This window comes from Oncorhynchus tshawytscha, linkage group LG29 (assembly GCF_018296145.1).
Source record: "Oncorhynchus tshawytscha isolate Ot180627B linkage group LG29, Otsh_v2.0, whole genome shotgun sequence".
In the NCBI taxonomy this organism is placed as follows: Eukaryota; Metazoa; Chordata; class Actinopteri; order Salmoniformes; family Salmonidae; genus Oncorhynchus; species Oncorhynchus tshawytscha.
This window is the reverse complement of record NC_056457.1, coordinates 18,154,623-18,179,825: the sequence shown is the minus strand read 5'-3', so window position 1 is coordinate 18,179,825 and position 25,203 is coordinate 18,154,623. Positions and strand designations below refer to the sequence as shown.

At 42.6% G+C, this 25,203-nt stretch overlaps 3 protein-coding genes across 4 annotated transcripts; 1 reads left to right on the top strand and 2 right to left on the bottom strand.

Annotated features, from left to right (window-relative positions):
- Positions 1-1,402: 1,402 nt before the first annotated feature.
- Positions 1,403-13,298, bottom strand: ipo4 (importin 4). Its single transcript, XM_024392716.2, has 29 exons — positions 12,956-13,298; positions 12,568-12,654; positions 11,122-11,201; positions 10,939-10,980; positions 10,611-10,740; positions 10,223-10,402; positions 10,051-10,116; positions 9,813-9,914; positions 9,629-9,712; positions 9,337-9,492; positions 9,189-9,242; positions 8,858-8,967; positions 8,407-8,645; positions 7,568-7,681; positions 7,149-7,262; positions 6,861-6,984; positions 6,584-6,695; positions 6,351-6,472; positions 6,074-6,151; positions 5,758-5,815; positions 5,542-5,647; positions 5,147-5,340; positions 3,782-3,832; positions 3,556-3,681; positions 3,079-3,305; positions 2,654-2,786; positions 2,266-2,370; positions 2,035-2,104; positions 1,403-1,936 (listed from the first exon to the last, which is right to left on the bottom strand). The coding sequence occupies exons 1-29, from the start codon at positions 13,019-13,021 to the stop codon at positions 1,806-1,808; spliced, it is 3,261 nt and encodes a 1,086-aa protein (XP_024248484.2). The 5' UTR covers positions 13,022-13,298; the 3' UTR covers positions 1,403-1,805.
- Positions 13,299-15,765: 2,467 nt separating this feature from the next.
- Positions 15,766-18,743, top strand: LOC112227810 (homeobox protein DLX-3-like). Its single transcript, XM_024392721.2, has 4 exons — positions 15,766-16,417; positions 16,785-17,143; positions 17,246-17,362; positions 17,773-18,743. Exons 1-4 carry the CDS (start codon positions 16,033-16,035, stop codon positions 18,064-18,066), a joined length of 1,155 nt encoding a protein of 384 aa, XP_024248489.1. The 5' UTR covers positions 15,766-16,032; the 3' UTR covers positions 18,067-18,743.
- A 567-nt stretch (positions 18,744-19,310) lies between these two features.
- On the bottom strand, positions 19,311-24,733 carry LOC112227809 (transmembrane 9 superfamily member 1). Of its 2 annotated transcripts, none has more exons than XM_024392718.2 (9): positions 24,324-24,733; positions 23,736-23,956; positions 23,284-23,415; positions 23,052-23,174; positions 22,589-22,941; positions 22,017-22,171; positions 21,192-21,377; positions 20,543-20,816; positions 19,311-20,132 (listed from the first exon to the last, which is right to left on the bottom strand). In XM_024392718.2, the coding sequence occupies exons 2-9, from the start codon at positions 23,949-23,951 to the stop codon at positions 19,739-19,741; spliced, it is 1,833 nt and encodes a 610-aa protein (XP_024248486.1). In that variant the 5' UTR covers positions 23,952-23,956; positions 24,324-24,733; the 3' UTR covers positions 19,311-19,738. The 2 variants fall into 2 exon arrangements, with proteins under 2 accessions (XP_024248486.1, XP_024248488.1); XM_024392720.2 differs by having other exon boundaries at positions 24,329-24,733.
- Positions 24,734-25,203: the final 470 nt, after the last annotated feature.

Sequence of the window (25,203 nt, the reverse complement as noted above, 5' to 3'; positions counted from 1 at the left end):
TTGAAACACTGACCGATACAGGTGATTCATAAAGTACTTTCAAGTATTACTTAAGTCGTTTTTGGAAGGTTATCTGTACTTAACTATTCATATTTTTGACAACATACTTCACTACATTCCTATAGAAAATGTACTTTTACTCCATACATTTTGAATGTTTAGCAGGATGAGAAAATGGCCCAATTCACACTTAAAGAGAACATCCATGGGCATCCCTACTGTCTCTGACCTGGTGGACTAATTAAACACAAATGCTTAATTTTAAAATTGTGTTGTAGTGGGCAATCCGTGAATTTAAATATAATTTTGCGGTCTGGTTCGCTTAATATAAGCAATTTGAAATTATTTATACTTTTACTGTTGATACTTAAGTATATTTAAAACCAAATACTTTTATACTTAGTAGTATTTTACTGGGTGACATTCACTTTTGAGTAATTTCCTATTAAGGTATCTACTTTTACTCAAGTATGAAGGTGAGGGAACACTTGTGATAAATCGCCGGCAAAAGCAACAGTGCAATTAAACATGGATCAGTCACTTGGATGTTGAAATCAGACATCCTCCAGTGATTTAACGTTTACTGTTAAAGTGATATCCCAAGTATAAATACAGTAAAGTACACACACTAATGGGTAAAAAAAATGTTTTGAGCAAAATAGTTGTTTTTAGACAACTGCAAACTTCAAGGAAGTTTGATGGGAAGTAGTTTCTTCTCCGGCCTCCCCCTTGCTTGAGCAACAATAGAGAACAAGAGGAAAGGGCCAGCCCCCCACCCCCACACACTTGTGTTATGTCATGACTTATCTGGACCACCTATTGAGATGTGCCTTTTGTTAAGTAAATGAGGTGTTAAGAGGTGAAAAGTAGACTGGAGTGCCTCTATGTAGACTCTATAGACTTAAGTTTGTCCAGCTATTGCCGGTAATATGCACATGCCAGATGGATTTGAGTAGGTGATGTAACTAGTAGTTACTGATTGTGGGCTGAAAGAACTGTTGATAGAATGAAATAATATTATAAATGGGAAGATCTGTTAGAAGATTTGATTGCTGAATCCAGCAGAAGCTGTTAAGCAAGTGTGTTGAGTGTATCTGCCAGAAAGCATACGATGCCAATTGTGTCAGATGTGAAAAAAAAGCCTTTTCATAATGAGTAAATATAAAATCCTGTAGTTTGGGAATAAAGAAAGAACTGGAGATACTATGCAACACACACCACACTGGAGTTCAGATGAGTGCATTGTGGCCGATTTGCCCCGATTCACAAAACCACCTTACTAAGCACGATGGGGAGCTCTCTGAATAAGGGACAGCTGAGAGAGAAACAATGGAACCGGAAAGGGGGGGGATCGTACGATGAGTGAGGGGAAAGGCAAAGAACACTGCATGACACTGACAAGTCTGCAAAAAAGGCATTTATCATGAGTTCAGTTCATTGCTTCATACTCAATACTAGCCCAAGCCAGAAGTTAATCAAATTTGTGGCAAAAGGGGGACAGCAGCAAATAGATAAGAGGCTCTCAGGTACAACAAGGGTAACAAGTGACAACAAAAAAAACACACAGGTGACGCACACAAAATGAAATCATTAAAATAATAAAAACAGGCAATATAAATAAAAAAGTTAATACTGGGTACAACCTCTGAAAAATTATAATACTACCAATAGTAGAATGGTTCAAGTGCCGGAGTTTAGCAAATTTGAATGACCCAACTACTGTCCCATTTTTCATCTAGTAAAAAATAAAAAATACATTTCACTGGCTTTCACTGGAGAATGAAATAGTTGCTTGGTGTGGTGTGTTATGATTGGCTGACGGCCGCAGTCAGCTTCATCTTTTGCTCGGCAGGAAGTGACCTCACGGCACCCTCAAATTTCTGGGAGTGGCGCTGAGCGACGTCTCGGAGCAGCATGACCAGGGTGTTCTGGGTTTCTGGATGACCAACATTGTCATAACGTTTTATATCTACATACGACAACTTAGGTATACGAAGAAGAAAGGAAACCTGTCACGATTTAAAGTTCTCTTACCTGGATCAAGGTCCTTCGTTCCCAGGACGTGGCTGGAAGCAGATACTATTGGCTTAATTTGACTCACCACCTAAGGAGACAACACTTATTACTAGCCAACATTGTGGAATTACACCTTCAGAGTTCAATTCTAGATCTGTGCGTTTTTCCATGGAAACGGACAATAAAGTATCATATGATGTGATCAGTTTAAGAAAGCCAAACAGGCTAAATAAATGAGTGGGAACATACCATTGCAGGGTTCTGTGAGTAGAGCATGGCCAGGCAGCTGTACACAGTCTTATTCTCCTCCATGTCCTCCTTCAGAGGGAGGCAGGCCAGGAGGGCAGGGAACACCTAGGACAGAGAGATAAGAGTTATCCATGTCGGCATCACTGAGGACACTCAACTCTTCAACTCGTGTGGCGGTGTACGTCAATAAGCCTGTGGCAAACTCACATTGTAAATCTAATATACAGCATTTGGGACATTGAAGAATTGGAGACAAGGCCGTAGACACAGGTCACAGATATTCTCAAAGCAACTCAAAAGTTCCACCCAAATCTTCCAGTCATTACAAACACCTTGTGTTAGGCATTGGCCCGGCATAAAATCCCATGCATGAAAATGCAGACAGTACCTGTTCCAGAGGGACACCCTCCATGTGGCTCATGATCATCCTGCAGAGTGCAGCGCACAGATTGTCAATCACCCTCCTGTCCTGTTCTTTGGACAGCAGGTTGGAGAAGAGGGACAGCATCATGGGGTAGTCTCTGGGAGGGACAGGAGTTGAAGAAAACACCCATGGCTGCTGGACAGGCCAGTACTACAGTAATAGAATCTAAATCATATGGTCAGTGCTGGTCAATGTACCTAGCTACTCATGTGAACTATATCATTGAGTTAAAAGAGATTCTCCGTTACGTTTGTATATGTTTTAGCCAGTAGTTCTTAGTTGCCAAAGTACCGCAGCATGTCTTTAACAATGCTCAAACACAATCACATACACCCACATAGAAAAACACACACAAACAGAGAGAAGAGACACATTATTGAAAGGGATACTGAGCGACGAGTGGTCCAGCAGCCTGGGCCAGAGCTCCCAGTCCAAACACGCTGTTGTTGCGAACCTCGCTATCACTGTCTCTCACCCCGGCAACCAGCACAGGCAGCAGCCGATTGGACAGTTTACCAGCACAGGCTCTTCCCCCGGACACACTGACCAGGGATTGCAGGATCTCTCCAAGCGTGCCCACGGAGAAGGAACGGTCAGCCACCGTGCACGATGATTTCTGAGGAACAAATCCATCCTCATTCAATACACATCAAACTAAAGGTTTATCCTTCAGTATGCCTCTGTACTTAACGCTGACATATTTTACAAAATAAAAACAAATTTAGTTTAAATTTTTTTTTGAATTTGAACAGAAAATGAATTAGGAATTAGGTCTATTAATTTCTATATTGATAAATTGTCAACTGGAGTAAATTACTTGGGTTATTTGAACCCAATGCTAACGGTCTAGTGGTAGGTTGACTCACAGCCTTGTTCATGATGAGGGGCAGCAGCTCGTTGAGATGGGGCTGGAAGGTGTCCGCTGGTACGGCGGAGGCCAGCAGAGGAATCCCCTCACCTGCAAACTCCTGGAGCATGGCATCATACTCCGCCTAGAACACACAACATGGTCATATCATTTGCACCATACACTTGGAAGTACATCCGATCCTGCCAGTGCTGGAGTGTGACGAAAAAGAGAGGAAACCCCACCTGCTGTTCGTCATCATCTGCCTCATCTCCTCCTCCGTCCTGACAGACAGTCTGTAGACACAGGGTAAGGGGAGGGTCAAAGGATTATCACATTCTTCTCCTATTATGCTACGATGCCCTTTAACCCCTTACATTTGTGGGAACTGGCCTATATGGATAGAGCCAAATTGAAATGTTTTAACAGAAGAACTGTAAAAAGCCTATGCATGACCGTGGTAGCAATTGAAAGAGAACACTTGGTCTAATAAATTATGGGGAAATGATCATAACAAAAAGTGAGGACACAACAGTTCACCTGACAAGTCAATGTAAACATGACACGTTTGATTTTATGTGCATTTTACATTTACTGTACGCTGAGCATTTGTCAATAACAAAGTCTAAAAATACTCCTGATACATTCAGTAACATAAGAATATTCATTGACATTTTGGAGTAGGTGCAAGATAGAAAAAAAACTATTCCCAGGGTTTGAATGAGAGGTCTAACTGGTGTCTCCAACTGTGCACAGTTCATTAGTCAGTTCAAAGCACTTATGACTTGAATTATTGAATTATTTTGGCTAGTAAAAAATCTTAGTGGCTTGTAGATTTTTAAATAGTACATTTTAGGCCCTGTATGCAATCCAAAAACATTTAATTATAAATCGCTATCTGGATCAGGTTGGCATAATTTTAAAGCTTATTCTATTGCCAACATGACTAGCTAAGTTATACAACGTGATCTTACAGTGTTAGGCTTACAAAAGGCACTTCAGACAAACAGATCGGACTCATGAGTGCATTCAAGTACATGTTCCACTGCAAATGTTCTTCACAATACGACAAACATAGGCTCATCGTGTTCAGGACAACCCAGTGTATAACGCATGTCATCCTTGTAACTGTGGATCAAACATAGCCATCGTAAATGTTGATCATGTAAATTCAATTTTCAAATATGGAAATATGACCTGCACATTTGGACTCATAGGTGTATGGTTTGCTTGTATGACATTGAAGCGATATTTATTATAATCCTCAACATTTCATTTGTCAGAACACCGACTCCTCTCAATTTACAGCATTTCCCTCACTCAGACAACAAATGTGCAAAAGTATCCCAATTAGCAGAAGGGATGGGGTATCTTGTCGCATGCAGTGCTGACGTCATGTATAGCATGTTACTGTATAGCCACTGGATTCCAATTTAGGCGCTGATCAATGACAAAATAGGGCATTTTCAACCCGTATATGGGATGACTGGGGCTGTGAGTGGAAAGAGCTACGTCCACACAAACACATATCCTAATATCAGATATCCTAAATTAATAAATGGGGAAAATCCTGTCTGTGAAGAGCACTCAGGCTTGGTTTGTCAGCTCACCCTCTTCTTGAGCACATCTCGGATGGCCTGACTGATCTCCTGCAGGCGCCCGGGGCTCTGCAGTGCTTCCCCCTGGCAGGCCTTCAGCACGGCATTCATGGCCTCCAGCACACCCATCACCACCTGGCGCTCACGCTCACCGCGCACCGCCTCCAAGAAGCTGGGAAGCACCACCCCCAGCAGCTTCTGCATGGCTGAGGGACGGATGGAAGGAAGCTTAATTGTATTATTTTTTTTAGACAAGCCTGACTAATTCCCAGAATGAATGTCTTAACTATTATCTCATTTGATACATTTAATAATTCTCTTTGAAAAACTCTATAATAGCAGCACATAAGATGCCTCAGAAATTCAAAGAGCCAAAGCTCTGATGAGGTAGCGGTTGAGTGAGTTACCCTGGTGGTTGGCCTCAGTGGGATTCTCCTGCCACACTTTATGTTGAGCTCGGCAGAACTGGCCCATGGCCCCGAAGGCAGCCCTGCGTACATCCTCGTGGGGGAACTGAGGGGAGGACGGAACGCATGGTCAGAGAGAGTCAACGCTGACCAACATACAAACTACCCATGACACAAAGGGAGAAGAGGATGGATGAGCTGTGCTACAGTACTTACATCACGCAGCTCATAGACCTGCTGAAAGCTGGACTCCAGGAAGGGCTGGAAGGTGGCACTGAAGGGGTGAAAAGGATAAGGAGACATCAGGGACAACACATTTCACTTTTGCTTACTGGAAGACAGTGGAAGTTTAATGAGGAAAAGTTGCTGCAAAGTGAGATGATTGTATCGACAGATTTACAAGGACTCTAGGCACAGAGGGGTCAACCGGAGTAGTGGCTAGCTGCTGATACCATGCAACGCAGAATGAACATAGAACCCAGATGGTCTGTGACATGCAACACTCAAAATAACTCTTTGCTCGAGTCTTTACCCGGTGTTGAAGGCAATCTCTCCCAGAGCATCACAGGCGTCCTCCTTCTCGTCAATGTAGGCGTTTTCCACACTGAACCTGGGGAATGGAGAGAGCACAAAGGGAATCCCCTCCATCTAGTTCTTTAGGCACAAGCCTGACAAACAAAATGGCTTCCATTTGTTTCAATTGACTAGTTTTGTCAGCTGCTTTGAAGGTTTCATTGTGTCTTTACTCCTGCCCCACAAAAAAAACACATCAAAGGTCATAAAATGAAAGAAACAGATGAGAAACGTACCCGGCTGTGTCTGGGTCCACGGTGTCGGCCCCCTCGTCATCCAAAATGGCATCTCCCTCGGCGTCATCATCATCATCGTCGTCGTCCAGCAGGACAAAAGTCTTGTCCTCCTCAAGGTGAGCCTAAGGATTTGATTTTTTAAAACTATGTAAACTATATTTTTAGCAATTTCTCAATGGTGTAAGAGAATAGAGTGTGAATAGGAGTTACAGCACAGTGTCTGTCAGACTGACCGTAACTCCCTCTGTGGACTTGAGGGACAACAGCATGATGGTGGTGATAGCTGTGAGGTGGGGGCTCAGACAGTCTGGACTCACTGTGGACACAGCCGAGAACAGGCTGTACCTGTACACAGAAAGAGACAGAGAAGGATCGAGGGGGGAGGAGAAGCACATGGGTTCAATACAAAGTCATCAGAAAGTCAGAAAACAGTCATGCACTCTGAACGCCAAACCCAACAGGCTGGCAGGACTTCTATTAGAGTGGGAGCATCTCAGACACACTACATACGTGCAGCGCCGCAGGTCGGGGTCGTCGATGGCGTTGGTGAGGTTGAGTCCCAGCTGAACACACTCTGCAGCCAGGGGGCTGAACACATCCTTGCCTATGGTGCGGGCCAGCACTGACAGAGTATCTGACAGAACAAAGGAAACCCCATTCGTCATCTAGACGTGACTCGGGTTAAAATAATATCTATGACGCAAGACAGATCAGCTCTAATCTGTCAATAGCATGGACTATAAGTGTCTGCTGGATGACCACATCAAACTGACTAAGGCTTAGAGATAGTTAGCCTACCTAGAGCCTGTGTTTGCAGAGCCCTCATCTCATCCCTTGTGTCAGTGAGGAAGCCCTTCAGGCTCTCAATAACAGGTGGGAAGTAAGGAACTAGCTTCTCTTTGGCTGCATTGGCTGAAAGGAAGAGAAGGGGTGAAAGGTTAATACAGTTACAGTGATACACATTCCAGTCTTTTAAAATGTCTAAAATAGACACTTGATGCATCTCAATAGTCTCAAGTGTCCTCCTCTCCTTGTGTCCTTTCCATCTGCCCTGACCTGAAAGATGTTTTCAAAGCAACTGGGACTACTTTTGACTTTAGCAGTCCTTTCAGATAAATGTGGATGAAGGAAGACTCAAGCGGAAGCCATTCTAAATTATTGAGCTGTAACATGCGCTATTGAAAGGCTCAATCCTAAATGGACTTTTGCAGTGTTACCTATAGCTCCTATGGCACTAACAGCCAGCTCTTTTAGCTTCAGGTTCTCTGCATTGCTGAGGGCAGACAACATGGTCTCCATCAGGGTGGGCAGGTAGGGCTCAATCTCCGAACCTGATAGAGGATGGAACAGTTCATGAAAACATCAGAACAGAGGGGGTTAAAAATATTATTTCCCCCAAATGACATGTTCAAATGTCGCATTATCAGTACCTTAAAAGTAGTCTAGGGACGAGACTAGAGAGCCAGAGGCTCAACATTTGTTTACAACAGCTTAGCATTTTGGCATCCTCCAATTAGTATAGAATAGAACCAAACATACTTGGGTTGAATATTGGAATGCATTTGGAAATACACTTCCAAGTATTTGAAAAAACCCAAATATACTCATTTGAAATACAAAAATAGTGTTTGAAATACGTATTGGAAAATACTTTAACACAATTGCAAAAAAAATAAAAATAGTAATTCAAAAACTAAAATAAAAGCTGTGTATTTCAAAACACTCAAATTCACAGAAAAAGTTTTTTAAATAACAAATACACATGTTTCTGAACCCAGATCTGGGACCAATTTTTATTTATTTTTTTACCTTTATTTAACTAGGCAAGTCAGTTAAGAACAAATACTTATTTTCAATGACGGCCTAGGAACAGTGGGTTAACTGCTTTGTTAACGGGGCAGAACGACAGATTTGTAACTTGTCAGCTCGGGGATTCAATCTTGCTACCTTTCGGTTACTAGTCCAACGCTCTAACCACTAGGCTACGCTGCCGCCCCAAATAATAGCAAGACAGTTGAGTATGGATCAGGATAAAGGTGTATGGGAGGATCCTCACCCAGGTTTTCCATGAAGTTCTCCAGGGCGTAGAAGGCCTTGGTGATGTGTCCGATCTTGGCCTGGTTCAAAGCCGACATGTAGCCCAGCAAAAGTGGCATCAGCTCGGCACAGTACTTACTGACCTCGGGCTGCAGGTGCTCTGAGAACTGTCCCAGGGCAAAGAGGCCGGCGCTGCGGACTACCTGGTTATTGTCTGACAGACTCTGGCACACCGTCTGCAGCATGGAGGACAGCAACCTGACACACAGAGGAACAGACGGACAGTGGGATTAGCAGGAAAAAGACAATAGTTCCATTTGAATGAGAGAAAATAAGACAGAAAAACATTGCTCTGGATTATTTCAGATCCAAAACACACTAAAGGACTGGATATTGACAAATGTAACAAATTAAATCAACTGTTTTTTGGACAGGGAGCCACTGAATAAGAGAAAGCAGCATCGACTCACTTGGTCCGTATGTGGTCGGCACAGCCCTCAGCCAGCACTGCCATACACATCAAGCCTGCCTTCCTCTCATAGGGGTTCTCACTGGCCAGGCACACCTGGGTCAGGGGCATCTGATGGACATGCCATGGGTCAGACATGCATACATAATAAAACTATTTGTACTTCTATGCATGGAAATTTGTGTACAACTGAGTATGACTGCAAGTTATAAACAATGCAGCTACTAATACAATGATGGCTACATACTGCTGCAGCACAGAGATATCATGAAGTGTCTGACTGAAAGGCAAATTATAGCATTCATATAAAGCAAGTGAGTGTGTTTACTAACCAGCTGCTGGAATAGTTTCTCTGGGGGCATGTGAAGAGCCATGGTGTCAATAACCTGCAGTCGAAAAGAGATTATATTTTAGGCACAAAAATATATATATACACCCCTTCTGTTCTTTGTATGTGGTTATTTCTTAAGGGAAGTTGACCTGAGCAGCAAAGTGTTTAGGACTCTCGTTGTCGGTGTCGCCCTCGTCGCCATTCTCCTCATCCTCTGGGTCCTCCTCCCCAGGTGGGGGCGCTGCACTCAGCACAGGGAACACTGTCTGCAGGATGGGATTCAGCAGCTTCTGCTTTAGCACCGTCTGTAGGAGGCAGAGAGCACAGAATACATCACTGACAAGCTACACATATTTTAACTGACAAAAAGGATAAAAAGGCACAGTGCTCGGGGTGCATCTCCATAGTCTAAAGCATCCATTTATAACTGGGTGACTTTACCTTGCTCTTGAGTCGGATGAGAAAAGCGATGCAGGAAAGAGCCTTTACACGCAGGGAGTCAGTCAGGGTGGTGTCTGCACTGACCTGAGACGAACATACACACATTTCACTGTCAACAAGATAACCCATCACAATGTAAGCAAAAAGTCATTACAAATATAATTAGAAGAAGCTCTGTTCTTACCTCCAAGCAGAAATGGACAATTTCAGCAATGTGTGGCACAATGATGGACACCTCACTCTCCATCAGCTCATCAAACACCTCCATGGCATCACTGGCCTGACCCTGGTCAGAAACATTCCAATCAAGGGACAATAGTGTTTGAAGCTCCATTTAATAGTAATCCCAGAAGATTTATACAATCATCAGTGCAATACAGCAGTGGTGCTAGTGGGGGCTGACATATTGAACTACACCCTACTTGGTCTGCCTTGATTAGGTGTTTGAGCGCAATGATCAGTCTTGGGATGAGGGCGCGCATGAGGTTCTGAAAGACACAGGACATTTCATTTCAGCACAGCAATGAAGGATGATGGTAGACTACATTTCTGTTCACACCAAAAAGGCAGAAAATAGATTGATTCTGGCCTCACCATCTCCTCTGTGCCAGTGTAGGCAGTCATAGCAGTGAGGGTGAGGATGCAGTAGTACATAGCTGTGGGGTTGTCCAGGTCTTGCAGCACGGTGCCAAACAGCTGCAGCAGTTGGCGGTAATGGGGCTTGAAGGGCTCTGGGTTGGACTCCACCACTTTGCTGAGCAAGAGTAGACCCACCTGAAAGAGACAGGGGTATTTTAGTGATTGGCTGAGGGTACCTAAGATAAATAGAATGTATTCAAAATATTTTGATCTATGCATATTCTGACCAATCAGTGAGCAACCATCAACAGCTCAAATCAAAGCCACATACTGCAAAACCTCTCTTTGTTCATGTACAACAAATACATCACTGCGTTTTAGTTCTGTCTATAGAAGCTGATACCTGTCTGTCCGTTGGGTTGTTGCTCTTGGTGGACTGGTTGAGGAGTGTGAATAGAGCAGGCCAGCGGTCTGGAGTCTCGTGTTTGACCATCACTGCACTGAGCTGTGAGAGGGAGTGGCGCACTGTGTGTCTGGAAACAGAGGAGGGTTATTGTCAAGTTCAGATTGAACAAGTTCAATTGGTGTGTTGGACGGGTTAGTGGTTATGGTCAGATAGTTTGTAGCTATAAATCTGTATTATAAACCATTGATATTCTAGTAGGATATGCCTAGTTTTCCACCTCAAAAGCTATGTGACTGTTTTTATGTAAAGGATAAAAGATACTTACTCTGTCTCCTGCTGAAAAGCTTGTAGTACCACTGCTTTCAGACTAAGAAGCAAGAAAAAAAATAAGAAAAAAATACAATGGCAACATATACCAAATAAAGCTCAGTGGGAATTCATTCAACAGTCCAATACAAAAGACTTGGCTATGGCTGATTGTGGGGGAATTAGACAAAGGGCAGCCAACCTCTCTCTGTGATCAAGGCTAATCTTCTTCCAATGCTTCTTTACTCTCATCCGCAACATCACTGCAGCTGACTGGCGGATCTGAAGGGAGGGTAGAAAAACAATGAATGCACTGATGAGAGCCGGCGATAAGCCGTACAAATCGAACACATACAACCGAGTAGGGCATGCAAACCCCTGGGTTACACATACCTTCAGAAAGTATTCACAACCCTAGACTTTTTCCACATTTTGTTGTGTTAGAGCATTCATTTAAAATGTATCAAATTTAAATTTAAAAAACATCACTGGCCTACACACAATACCCCATAATGTCAAAGTAGAATACGTTTTTACAAATTATTTCAAAAATAAAATAATTATTCAACCCCTTTGTTATGGCAAACCTAAATAGGTTCAGTAGTAAAAATGTGCTTAACAAGTCACATAATAAGTTGCATGGACTCACTTTGTGCAATGACTACCTTATCTCTGTACCCTACACATACAATTTCACATAGATTCAACCACACAGATTGGGGAGATTTTCCAATGCTTCGCAAAGAAGAAGGGCACCTATTGAGCATGGTGAAGTTGTGAATCACACTTTAGAGTTATTAATTACACTTACAACCAGTCACTACAAAGACACAGGCGTCATTCCTAGCTCAGTTGCCGGAGAGGAAGGAACCCGCTCAGATTTTTCACCATGAAGCAAATGGTGACTTTAAAACAGTTCGAGTTTAATGACTGTGATAGTAGATAACTCAGGATGGGTCAACAACATTGCAGTTACTCCACAATACTAACCTAATTGACAGAGTGAAAAGGAAGCCTCTACATAATAAAATAACCCAAAATATGCATCCCATTTTCAACAAGGCACTAAAGTAATATATACAAATAAAATAACTTTTACAAAGTGTTATGTTTGGGGCAAATCGAAAGAGTACCTCATCCCACACTAAAATTTAACACATTGATACCACTCTCCATATTTTCAAGCATAGTGGTGGATCTGAAAATGGTTGTCTAGCAATGATCAACAACCAATTTGACAGAGCTTCAATAATTTTTTAAAGAATAATGGGCAAATGTTACACACTCCAGGTGTGGAAAGCTCTTAGAGACTTGTGCAGAAAGAGATTCACAGCTGTAATCGCTGACAAAGGTACTTCTACAAAGTATTGACTCAGGGGTGTGAATACCTATATAAATGAGATATTTCTGTATTTGATTTTCAATGCATTGGCTAACATTTATTTGTTTAAATTAACTTTGTCATTATTGGTTATTGTGTGTAGATTGGTGAAAAAAAATGTATTCACAAAATCTATTCTGTTTTGAATTCAGGCTTTAACAACAAAATGTTAAATAAGTCAAGGGGTATGAATACTTTCTCAAGGCACTGTATCTAGCACACTGATGATAGGCGTTTGTCTAACTAATATGTAACCTAGTTACATACCTGTGGGTTCTGGGACCCAGTCATGACAGCACACAACGCTGGGATTATGGCTGGGTCTTTAAAAGCCAGCTTCAACTGGGCGGTGGCCTGTAGGGGGGAGAAAAATATGTTGGATATGGTAAAAACTGACTGGAATAAAGAAAGCTAGCCAGGCAGGCAGCTTAAACGTTAGCGAACTGTCAAGTTTATGAAGTGACTAAGATTGCGTTTGAATACAGTCAGCTAGCCACACTGGTTCGTGACGTGACATAATTTGGCTAGCAACAGGTGTCCATTTTGATTAACAGTTAGCTTAGTTAGTTAGCTAGCTAACGTTAGTTACCGGTGCTTGTTATCAAAGCATGTCAGGGTAAATCCCACATTTATAGGTTCAGTAAGGAATCATTACCTGCTGAATAATCGCATTGTCAGGCTGCGTAAGTTGTAAGAGAATCTGTTCTAGTTCCCCAGACATCTTGGCTCTTCCGAAAATCTGTGTTTCTGATGGTAACGTTATTATTCAAAATGATGTGCTAAAGGTTGGCCCTTAACAGGGCTAAACAGTGAACTAATGTGATAATTTCTCAAGCTAGTTAGCAACCTTGCTAACTAGCGCATCAAAATATTTATGGTTATTTTTTTTACACCGGTTTAGTAAACCCAAATCGGCGGCGGTTGAGATTTGAGTGTCGCTCCCAGTCTGGTTAGTTCCAGCAAGTCACCACGCGGGACAGAACCATAGACATTAAAACCAGGGACAGAACCCTAGGAGTTCCACGTGAACCGCGTTGTTAAAGGGACCACATTGAAATACACAAACACATCCTGCACAAATGTACAGCGCCTGCTTTTGGACGGAGGGTAAACCATGATCAGTTATTGTTAGTGAGCGAACAGCACAAACTACTATTTGCATGACTAATTCTGAACGTTTTGAAGTTGCAAAAACGTTGTTGTAGTTGAAAATGACTCAATTGACATGCATCGTAGTATAGGTGACAATTTGCATTTTCTTTAAGCAACAAAAGCTGGAGTACCTCGTCCCACCCTGTGACACTAAAGACTTCGATTAACGAAAAAACAACTTGCCTGACTGATCTTCCTGTTCCTATCTTTTGTTTTCACAGGCATCATATGTTCTTTTCACAGGCATCAAGGTGGACAACTCATTTTCTTATTAAAAATTTAAAATTTTCTGTCATCACAAATTCTAATGTAAAGGTTTATCTAGAATAATATTTGGTGCCACAGTCTAAACATAATTATGATGTAGACCTTAATTCAAAGAACACTTACTTATAAACTACTATACTTATAAAACGTTAAATACTGTACTATAATACGTATTTCTCCCTTCATTGATTGATGAGGTAAAACAAAACAATATTTTTTTTTTACAAACGAATAAAGAACTGTCCACGAATATAGTCTACACACTCACGTATGCCATAATATATATATATATATATATATAAACTTAGCCTTTATTTAACAACCAATTCTTATTTACAATGACGGCCTACACTGGCCAAACCCGGACGACTCTTGGCCAATTGCGCGCGCCATATGGGACACCCAATCACGGCCGGTTGTGATACAGCCTGGAATTGAACCAGGGTGTTTGTGTCTGACCGCTGCGCCACTCAGGAGCCCCTACATACACGTGTCCAAGTATGTACATTTTTCTGTGCATCTACAAAAGATACAAAATGCATTTAGTGTACAAATAGCATTTAGAATAAAATCGCATTTAGGATACTGTCTTAGCTACAGTATTCCTCCCCCCCAGGTAAAGATCAGTAGCTATGTTAATAGTCCCATAGGCACAACATTATCACATATTTTCACCACTAACTGTATAATTTAAATGTCAATGCAGCCAAGGAGGTGGACAACAAACAAGCATTTGAATGGTAATACTTGAGACAGTTTGTGAAAGTATTGCTACCAGGGTTGACCATACACGGCATTTACATGTCCAGCCATTGGTCACAAATTGTATCTGAGGAGGGTAAAAGCTCAAGTACAAAGTAATCAGTGATCACCTTTGTATTTGAGGTATACTAACTGCATAATCAACAACATGCTGTGAGAGACATGTAGATGGGGGTTTCAATTTGCACTTTTAAACCAAACAACAAAGATACATTTACAATCCCTTTTGATTAAATCATGGAGTGATAATCACATCTAAACATGATGAGTTGCCCCCTGACAGTTATCTGTCTGGACAAAAACATAGGGAGTGTAAAGTAAAATAATAGTCTTTAGGCGATTTACTACATTGTTGTCCATTGCAATTTTGGAATTTAATTCCATTTCTGGAGGTTAAATTAATACACATATTTCTACCACTCACAGCCATTTAGGCCACCATTGCTAAACACATTTTTGTAGGTAAAAGGAATCGATATATTTATACCACTCACAGCCACCACCAACGTTAAAAAATGTTTTGTCTCTCTCCACAATTCAAGAATTATGCAATCCTTGGTTAGACAACTGTTAACTTGGTTGAAAAACTGTTAAAATTAGTACTCCCCCGAGGGTACCTGAACAACAATGGGACATATCTGAAGAGACACTTTATGGCAGAGATGTGAGGAAATTAACATTCTGATCCAAGGAGAGATATACATGTTTGACATGTGTAATAAATTAGGCCTAGATAGAAGTGATAGGCTATGCCACTATTTTTGATAGATATGTCAATTATAGTGATAACCCACTGGGCACAGACATTAATTCAACATATATTCCATGTTGGTTAAACGTAATTTCATTGAAATGAAGTGAAAACAATGTGGATTCAACCAGTGTGTGCCCAGTGGTTCAATTCAAGAGTTGACAATAAAAATGTCTTAAAACGTTATGGGCCTATTTAAATTAAAATATGAGATAAGCAGGCTGAGCACAACACCCTAACCATTAAACGTCATTACCACATTTAATCAAATAAAGTATTTTCAAGGTGAAGAAAGGATCAAACGTATTAATCAAATATGGGAACTCACAGTGGCAATGATATTATAAATGACTAGCTGTTAAGTGTGCACTCTGCAAATAGCTAGTTCAATCTTTTAAAATATAAATGGTGATCGTTTTATGGATATCCAATAAAGAGGAATAAATTGCATCAAAATAAATCAACCATTCATTAAATTGTTTCTGTCAAATACTTTTTAGCATATTTCTGTCAAAACTATTTTGCTTGTACAAATTACTATTTAGTTCAAAATGTGTGTATGATGGAAATAATGAATGGACCCTTCCAGGGGCGCGGCCTCACTGCCAAGATACCTGAATGGAAGACTGATTGGCTGCGACCTTGACCCACACCCACACCATTCACCTATAAACAGCACACCAATGAGTTTTTGAAGTTCTGGAAGGGTGGTTTCGGAGTTTTCCATCTTTAGGAAACTGCGTGGTAATTTGTTTGGACGGTTTCTTGTTCACGTAGGCCTATTAACCTTAGTGAAAAATATGGCAGACTGGAAGGTACCAGTGAGCTTCAACCCATCCTACCACGCTTTTACCTATGGTCTCGTGTACCAACCAGGGGCTGAGCAAAACCATCCTAACTTCTCCAGCTGGACAGAGGCCACATACAACTCTGGGGTCAGCGCCAGCTACTACTCGCAAGCGCAGCCACAGCATCAATCACCATCCTGGAGTCCCGAACTAAACAATGCTGGCACGAGCAATGGCCAATACCCGGGTTCTGTGTTATGTCTTGGTGACCCTCACAGCCATACCCAGAGTGGCCGCCTCTTCATTTCCAACAACCGGGCTCCGCATGATCCGCAAACGGAAACCGAGCGGCTAAGTAGCGACACCCAGAGCGACTCAGAGACTTATACCTCACCAGGTAAATAACTATCCACATTATTGCTACAAGTATGTAGCTAACATTAGCTTGTTCTTGTTTTGTGCTAGGTAATCGCCGAGTAAGTCTCTATCCGTGTAAATGGGTCCTACTGTACTCTAGGTTACTAGTTTGTCTGTAACGGACGGTATCGCAGACATGGTGGTAGTTATTGCACTGTATTTGATGGGTCTCGGGCTAAAGTGACGATCTCCCTCTCAAACTAAGCCCATGTGTGTTTGTATATCCAACGTCATCTTACTGGTTATTTGTTATGAACCGCTAAGGGTTTACTCTTGGTCAGATTGCGTGGACAATCCAAACTGACTTCACATACCACTAAGTATACATTTCTAATTTCCTCACTCAGAGTCTTTGAGTTCAGTGAACGACCGAGAGGAGTACAATCCGCAAGCCAACCATACCACCTGGGTGAGAAATGAGTTGGAGACAGCCAGTGGAAGCCCAATTAGCAATGAGCATGTCTCCAGTTCGCATCCAGAGGAGTTTCGAAGTCCACACGTTATGGGGAGTGAGGACTGCACCCTGCAGTCATTGCCCCCTTCTTCCCCAGAGAAAGTGGACAAGAATATCCCCAAACAAAAAGCTCGAACTGCTTTCTCAACAGGCCAAATGGATGCCCTTACTCATAGGTTTAACATGCAGAAGTACCTCACCCCTGCTGAGATGAAGACCCTGGCTAGACTGACTGGGCTTACTTACAAACAGGTGTGTTAAGGCTACTTAGTGTGTTAAGAACAATCTGCACTTCACAAATGTGTCAAATCATAGCTGGTATTTGTTTCTGTTGCCAAATGTTTTTTTCCCCAGGTAAAAACATGGTTCCAGAATCGCAGGATGAAACTGAAGAGGCACCAGAAAGACGACAGCTGGGCATCACCTGGCTACCCCATCCCTGGCTACCACAACATGCCACAGCGCCCCCAGGTGAACATAATTGTAGTACTGTAACTTAATGTAGCAGGTGAATAAAGATGCATGAGCAGTGTTTCACCCCAACTCATGTTTCCCCTGAAAAACAGATGTGGGGACAAACATCCACTTTCTGCCAACCCTGCAGAGTGCTCTGTAACCCTGTCCAATAGACATTTTCCTTACCCAATTAAGGCATTTGACTTTTTGTTTGTTGCAATACTACATTTATTGTATATTGCGCAACCAGCTGTCTAGCTTGTACATCCTGTTGGTCAGTAACAGTGGCAACAGGCTTAGTGGCTCATCCACAATGGAGACCTGTCCCTAGTCTGGACAATGTCTTAAAGGCAGGACGATACATCTCTACGCATAGCTGTGCTTTTGACTTTTAGTGATATTAATCACTATCTGTTTTGTTTTAGTTTCAGGGCAAACCCCAAGCACAGATCCAGGACCACACCATTGCTCAACAGTTTCGAGAGACCATGTTAAGGAGGAGTCCTCAACATAACCTGCCTTACTATGCTGTTGGGTATCCTCAGCTATCCTCTCCCCCCCAGCCCCCTGCAAGGCCCCCGGGCATCTGGCCCCTGCCCCCAGCTGTGACCCACCATGAGTACCCCAATGGCTACAGCACGGTCAGTGCAAACCACTATACTAGCATCAACAGTGATGACTGGAAAGTTATGAGCCCCATGCACAAGTCTAGCCAATAATCAAGAGGTAAAATGTTAGTGGTCATGGTGGTAAATTTACTGGATTGTCAACTTATTACAATTAAGTTTAGACAGGGAATTCTCATTTGGTGACCAGGTGTTGGCATATTTTATCAATCTGTTTTAACCATTTGCCGGCCCCATGTGAAAATTGTATCCCCTCATATTCTTTAAAATAATCTGAAGTTTGATGTTTTATACCTTCCAAAGTTCTTATCTGTGTATTTAATATCGTTGCAGTTTTGACATTCTGCTTTTTGATACTACTCTGACGAAGCTTTGCTGTGTCTATGCTGGAAGTGGCACGCTTTTATTCCCTCACTAGCCTATTTGATGTGATCTGTGCAAGGCACTACTAGATGTTACATGTTCCTACTGAATGTTTGTTGGTCCATGCTGCACCAGATTTGTATCCTATTGGATGCTCTTAACATTACTGCCATGTTTTATGACCTCGTTGTAGTGTGGTGATGCCCCCCATGTCAGGGTTTTGTTTAGTAGGCCCAAAATGGGGAAAATGCATTGACATGTACAATAAGTAGTTGTCTTGGCTGATTTCAAATACTACCTCAGTTTCAATTTGTTTACACTTTGTGCCTACAGAAAAAGGCCAATGTCTTCAAGTGTTATTGTGTTGTGTTTTTTTTTTTTTTTTAAATAAATGTTGTATCAACCTATTAAATTGTGGGATTTACTAGTCTTAGGTGATGTACTCCTGACATTTTGGGCAAATGGTTTACTGGTAGAGTTGAACTGGATTAATCTTTTCTTTGAAGGCATAATTGTAAGCTGAACCCAGCAACCTACCTGGTGTAAATATGTACATGACTGCTTTGACACTAGTTTATGGTAATGTCTGTTACCAATGTTACTCTTTCATGAGGAAAGAATGACTTGGTGCACAAATAAGCCATGTCTTAACAGGGCAAATGTTCATTCAAAATACTTAGTTTATGTAGTTTCACCTAAGCATACAATTGTAATGTCAGATACAGGCTTTCAACACTTTAGTGTGTCTAATCCCAAGCTCTTGTGAGCTGGACTAGCTCAGTCCCATGCTTTTTCTGTACAAGCACCTTCCCTAGCCAGGGCGCTAGTCCCATAATTGGGAGAACCTGCACGTTATCAATTGAATCAAACGTGGCTTCCAAATGTTGGCCATTATGAGCTGTTCTCCCTTCAGCAGCCTCCTGTGACAAATCACTGAGTAGGCCTGGAACTGTCTTGAGCTAGCTCGGTGTGAATAGGTTGTAATAAAAAGTTGTCTTTATTGAAAAGGTATATTTACACCAGAACCAATCAGTGGATGGTGACTAGTACACTTTCTCCCATCGCTTATGCAAGAGCTGATCTGAGGCTGATAACCAACTGCAAGCCTGCATCACATATAGCACAACACACATCCCTTTATAGTTAACCTTTCCACCTAACTGATTCCCTTATTCAACCTCCATGGCAGTCTTTATATTTCTAGAAGGCCCCGGGCCCCCCCCCCCCCATATGAGGCATATACACACTTATTCCTATGTCCAAATGCATCCTTCCTCACTTGTCAACCACTGACCTGTATGTGATTGGTGGGAAAACAATATTTTCTTAACCAATCAAATCGACTAAATGAAAGGACAAAGACATTCAAACTGGGCTGTTATGTAATCGGCTATACATTCCCTTAGTCCATCTTGAGGCTGCGGTAGATGTAGCGAATAAAGACCAGCGAGGCCCAGAAGGAGACAGTACCCAGCATGAGGGAAAAGACCAGCGCTGTGAGGAGTGAGTAACCAAAGAACTCTGCGCTCTGCACCAGGCCGCTCATACTCGAACGATTGCGGTAGTAAAAGACTGAGTAGACAAAGATGAAGAGGCCCGTGGAACCTGTGCTCAGCACACTGCGCCACCACCAGCGGTAGTCCTCGCCCGACAGCAGGAAGTAGGTGAGCGCCACCGAGATGCAGGCGCCCACCGAGAGGAGGATGGCGAAGACGCAGAGGAGGATGCCGTACAGGGTGTAATGCTCGCGTCCCCACACGGTGGCGAAGATGTAGTACAGCTCCACTGAGATGGCACTGAGGGAGAGAGGTTAGGGGAATGAGTAGGCTAGACAATATACACACAATTTATGTCTGGGTGTTCAACATTCAGATTGTGTTAAGCAGCTAGCTCAAAGTAATCACAATAGATTGCCCTGACATGGAGGTAGAAAAATGAATCCTAAAACAAGACAGGAGTAGGATTACACACTAACGTTATAGATGCACTCTATTTCTGTTTTTTTCTGTGACAAATGACAGCTACTAAAAGGCACAACCACAAATTAAATGTGATCGATTGGTTTTATACACTATGAGTTATAGACTCTAGAGCGACAGCTGTTTAACTGAGACAGGGGAAAAGCGCTCAATCATGACTCAGCAACGGGACTCCATTACCAAACACAGAGAGAAGATCTTTGTTATTTTGATATTGTTACACACACCTGAAAGGCAGGAAGCCCCCAATGGACATGTGTACAGCCGTGTGCTTGTACCAGGGCTGTGTGGGGATCTGGCGGGCGATGTTGCGTGTGCGACAGGGGGCCTGGAAGTTGCCTGCACGGTTCTTGCCCACAATGCCCCCGATGACAGTGAGGGGGAATCCCACCAGGACCCAGGCCCCCAGCAGCAGCAGCACTGTAGAGGCAGGCAGGGCCTGGGTAGAGCCGCTCCACCAGTGGACTGAGTTCACCACACTCCAAGTCAGGAACAGGGGAGCTGTGGGATTGAGGGAGGATGGTTAGAGGAGGGAATCAAGGAAGTAGGAAGAGAGGGTGGTTAACAAGGTGAGATGGGTGGAGAAAGGGAAGGAAGGAGAGTGGAGGAAGGAAGAAAGGGAGGGGAAATAGAGGAGGAAGTCCAGTTCAAGCAGAGATGGAGAGAAGAGAAGATTTATGGTAATTGAAACTCAACAGTTCGACACACATCCTGCTAAAAAATGAACACGGTGTAAACTTTAGATGTTCACAGAATTTTATTGTAATTGAAACTCAACCAGAATTGTCCAAAACAAATGACACGGACAATATATATATGGAATATTTCCCATATATATGTATGACGTGAATCAAAAGACCAAATCTGTCCGCTCACCTGAGAAGAGTGAAGAGGTGAGGATGATATTCCAGACCCAGCGCTGGCCATGTATCTGTGTGTAGAAGCTACAGGAGCAGTATCCTGACACGCAGCTCGTCAACGCGTACAGCATGATGGCAGCCGAGTTGATAGCACCATGTCGATGCACATTAAACATTCCCAGCAGCGCCATGACGATGATCCCTACAGCAACCAGAGACAGAGGTCAAATGGCAGAGCTTGGGGGAAGGAGCCGGTAGTGATAACCACAGTTCTTCATTTCTACAGACTACTTTGTCACAGGCATAGTACATGTACATTAAATCACATTTTATTTGTCACATGCCCCGAATACAACCTTACCGTGAATTGCTTACTTACAAACCCTTAAACCAACAATGCAGTTCAAAATATTTACTAAATTAACTATGGTAAAAAAAATAAAAAGTAACAAGAAAATTACATAACAATAACGAGGCTATATACAGGGGGTACAGGTACCGAGTCAATGTGCTGGGGTAGAGGTCAGTCGAGGTCATTTGTACATGTAGGTAGGTGGTCACATCCAAGTTATGCGTGTGTCCATGCTGATCAGATTTCCAGTTCTTGTCACACAGACATTCAATTCTCCTCCAATGGGGAGTAACAATGGAAAAGGAATGCAATGCATTTGATGTGCGCTAGAACTAGATGTCAACCGTCACACAACCATTCACAAATGGTCAAATTCAACCCTGATCTGCTCGTAGATATTCCTGAATTGCGATTCTGTATTTTGAGGAGCAGTAATTGTAAGATTTAATTCATGTGTTCTGAGTGTTAAACCAGTGTGTTGATGGTTACCTGTGGCCAGGGTTAGAAACTGAGCCCCCACTCCCAACACAGCACACAGCAGGCTTTTATAAGGGGGGAACCTAAAGACATCTGTGTGGATGATCTTCCAGCCATTATCCCCTTGGTCCAGATCATCACAGCCACCCTCCTCCTCAACATTGTACCTACAGGAACAACCAGAAGAGAGAAAGATCTTGAGATATGGGAATGTCATTCGCACACAATTTAGCTACCATTTCCATACACAATCCTAATAAAACATGATATATAGCCACAAATAGACCTACTCTAATTATACCCAAACTCTTACATGCCAATATCAATGTGAGCTCTCCAGTAAAACAGAACATCCTTTTTAAAAATGTATTTGTACGCGATGGGACAAGGACATCCCTGCCAGCCAAATACTCCCCTAACCCGGATGACGCTGGGCCCATGGGTCTCCCGGTCGCGACCGGCTGCGACAGAGCCTGGACTCGGACCCAGAATCTCTAGTGGCAGACCGCTGCGCCACTCGGGAGGCCCCAAAACAGAACATCATTAATGTCTAAACCTCCTCACTCCGTCCCCTCATTGGTCACCTGGCAAAGTCATTCTTGAGGACCCTCATGAGGATGATGATGACGAAGCCCAGCAGCAGTACCACCAGCACCAGGGAGTTGATAATAGACAGCCAGTGGATCTCTAGGGTCTTGGGGAAGAACGAGTAGTCCCTCAGCCTCTCGGCCCGCCGGGCGTGGTTCAGAGGGCTCTCGAACCAGTGCACGCTGTAGGAGAAGGACAGTGCCAGCCCGCCGCCCGTCCCCACCGCCCCATGCCCGGCGCCACCCTCCTCCAGGGGCACTGGCTTAGAGTCCTTCACGGAGACGTTGGCGAAGATCACAGAGTTTCCGTTGTACTCAATGTTGAAGTCCAGGTGTGTCCACAGCCCCACCTATATACACACACACACACACACACACCCACACAGACAGACACATAATGCAGGTAGACTTATATTTGGGTATTGACATGAGGGTCTGAAAGAGAGTCTGACTAACCCACCTTATGACTATGGGGCAGGAAGCCACTCTCCTCCATGTACCCCACAAAGCCCCATATGGGAATGTCATCCAGGACAAACTCAAAGTAATACAGCTCCTCTATGGCCTCTCGGAGTTGGTCCACCTACATGAAAGTAGCAATAAAGAAAAAACATCACCAACTAGGTTTAGTTACACCTTTCCATGATGCAATGTACTGTGAAGTTCTGCGTATTTTGTCCGAATGCAAATACCTCTTTCTCTGTGAGGGTTAGCTGGCAGAGTAACTTCTTCTCTGTATTCTCTCTGAATTTGATTTCATACAGGGACTCTGCCATCCGATCCCCATCAAGCACTTCTCCTAGACTAAGGGACTTGTGGTGCACCTGGGGAAAAAAAGGTTCTCAGACGTGGTATGCCAAGTCTTAATAGAATTATTATACACACACACTAGTAACATGCATCTGTAGAGCCCTACAAGCATAATTCATTAGTCATATATTTGCATATCTACTAGTGGAGGCTGCTTAGGGGAGAACAACTCAATGGCTGGAATGGAACAAACGGAATGGCATCTAACACATGGAAAATATGTTTGATGTACTTGATACCATTCCACTTACTCCGCTCCAGCCATTACCACAAGCCTGTTCTCCCCAATTAAGGTCCCACCAACCTCCTATGATATTCACATGTATTCACTGACCTCTTTAGGCCTGCAAACAGGCAACGTGTAGTAATGATACGTTTCCTGAGGGTTATGGTAAGGACCAACTTTGTTGACATATAATGTTACAGGATCCCCTTGCTTGTAGCTCACTGTAGCCCATGTTATCTGTGGCACGAGACACAGGACCAAGATGCAATAACCTATCATCCGGCAGACTCCTTGCTGGTTAGGATGTTCAATTTCAGCCATCATGGGCCCTGTTGAAAATGAATAGATTCCAATAATTGAACAGGTCAATTGTCAAAAAGCCTATAAGCATATTCAGTGAGAGCAAACCATTGCATCATGTCGATATAACATCACTTTGCTATATCAACAACAGCCATCACCTACATAGCGACTGTCCCTGGCTACCTGTGAAACAACAACACATCGATAGTGCATTGCAAGAGTAAACTCTGCAAATAGTCTGTACGTAGTCAGTGTTGACTGTACTATCTACGTTATTACAGTTGAATAAACATACAAAATTACTTGCTTTCATCTAAAAAAAAAAGTCCTCCAGCTACACCGAGGAACTAGCTATCGTACCGTGCATCTCGCTAGCTCTAGAACATATCGTACCAAACCTGTCTGTCCGCTGGATTCCTCAGATTCCAGGCCCAAGAATACTCGCCTCCTCAGCGATGTCCAGCTAGGAAGGAATCTAAATATCGATACACATTTTTAATATTCTAGTTAGTTTCAATTTTGCTTCTTCGATTATCTAGAAATATGTCTCGTATTTTTAAAGACACATGAATCGGGATGAAGAAGGGGACCGTCTCCACGTCACCTTAAAAAATAAAAATAGCTAACGATGACTGACTTTTCCGGAGTGGGCGGTGTGAAGAAGCAAAAACACACCTCCACGGTACCTATCTTCAAATCTCTTATATTTTCTATCTAAATAAAATATGATCAATATAATTATTTCATTTGTGCATAGTAATTGTTGTTGTGTCTCCTCTGATTACTGTTTAAATTAATGATATTTCTCTCGACCGGATTTCCCTTAATCTCACTAACCAATCAAATATGTTTATTTACTTCCTGCCAAAGACACAGGCCTTTTAATCTGTTACCGGTCAATCGATGAACGATACTCGAAGAGTCCTGGATTGTCAACCCAGTCTCTCATTAATATTGTACAATATGTACAAATTGTAATGCCTTGATACAGTTTTCCCATTTTCTTCGCAGCCTGAAACAGCTGTGACACGAGAACAGCCAGTGAGTTGCATGTAAACAATGTTTTATTCGTATGTTAGTCATGATAAATCCTTATTTTATAAAATATTATATTGTAGAAAATATTCACATTCAAATATCTTCAAGTTGCTAACGTTAGCTAGCAAGCTAGCTGTCTAAACTCATTTATACATTAATGCAGCCCTTAGCCGTGGTATATTGCCCATATACCACAAACCCCCGAGGTACCTTAGTGCTATTATAAACTGTTTAC

What these genes read in the sequence shown, in the direction of transcription:
- ipo4 (XM_024392716.2), bottom strand. Translation starts at nt 13,021, where the DNA reads ATGTCTGGGGAACTAGAACAGATTCTCTTACAACTTACGCAGCCTGAC. An exon ending in AGAAACTATTCCAGCAGCTG is followed by an intron (nt 8,968 to 9,188) that starts GTTAGTAAACAC and finishes CATGTCCATCAG; the next exon opens with ATGCCCCTGACCCAGGTGTG. An exon ending in TCTGCAAACACAGGCTCTAG is followed by an intron (nt 6,985 to 7,148) that starts GTAGGCTAACTA and finishes TTGTTCTGTCAG; the next exon opens with ATACTCTGTCAGTGCTGGCC.
- LOC112227810 (XM_024392721.2), top strand. Translation starts at nt 16,033, where the DNA reads ATGGCAGACTGGAAGGTACCAGTGAGCTTCAACCCATCCTACCACGCT. An exon ending in AGAGACTTATACCTCACCAG is followed by an intron (nt 16,418 to 16,784) that starts GTAAATAACTAT and finishes TTCCTCACTCAG; the next exon opens with AGTCTTTGAGTTCAGTGAAC. An exon ending in CTGGGCTTACTTACAAACAG is followed by an intron (nt 17,144 to 17,245) that starts GTGTGTTAAGGC and finishes TTTTTTCCCCAG; the next exon opens with GTAAAAACATGGTTCCAGAA.
- LOC112227809 (XM_024392718.2), bottom strand. Translation starts at nt 23,951, where the DNA reads ATGATGGCTGAAATTGAACATCCTAACCAGCAAGGAGTCTGCCGGATG. An exon ending in CTCAAGAATGACTTTGCCAG is followed by an intron (nt 22,172 to 22,588) that starts GTGACCAATGAG and finishes TTGTTCCTGTAG; the next exon opens with GTACAATGTTGAGGAGGAGG. An exon ending in CACCTCTTCACTCTTCTCAG is followed by an intron (nt 20,817 to 21,191) that starts GTGAGCGGACAG and finishes TCAATCCCACAG; the next exon opens with CTCCCCTGTTCCTGACTTGG.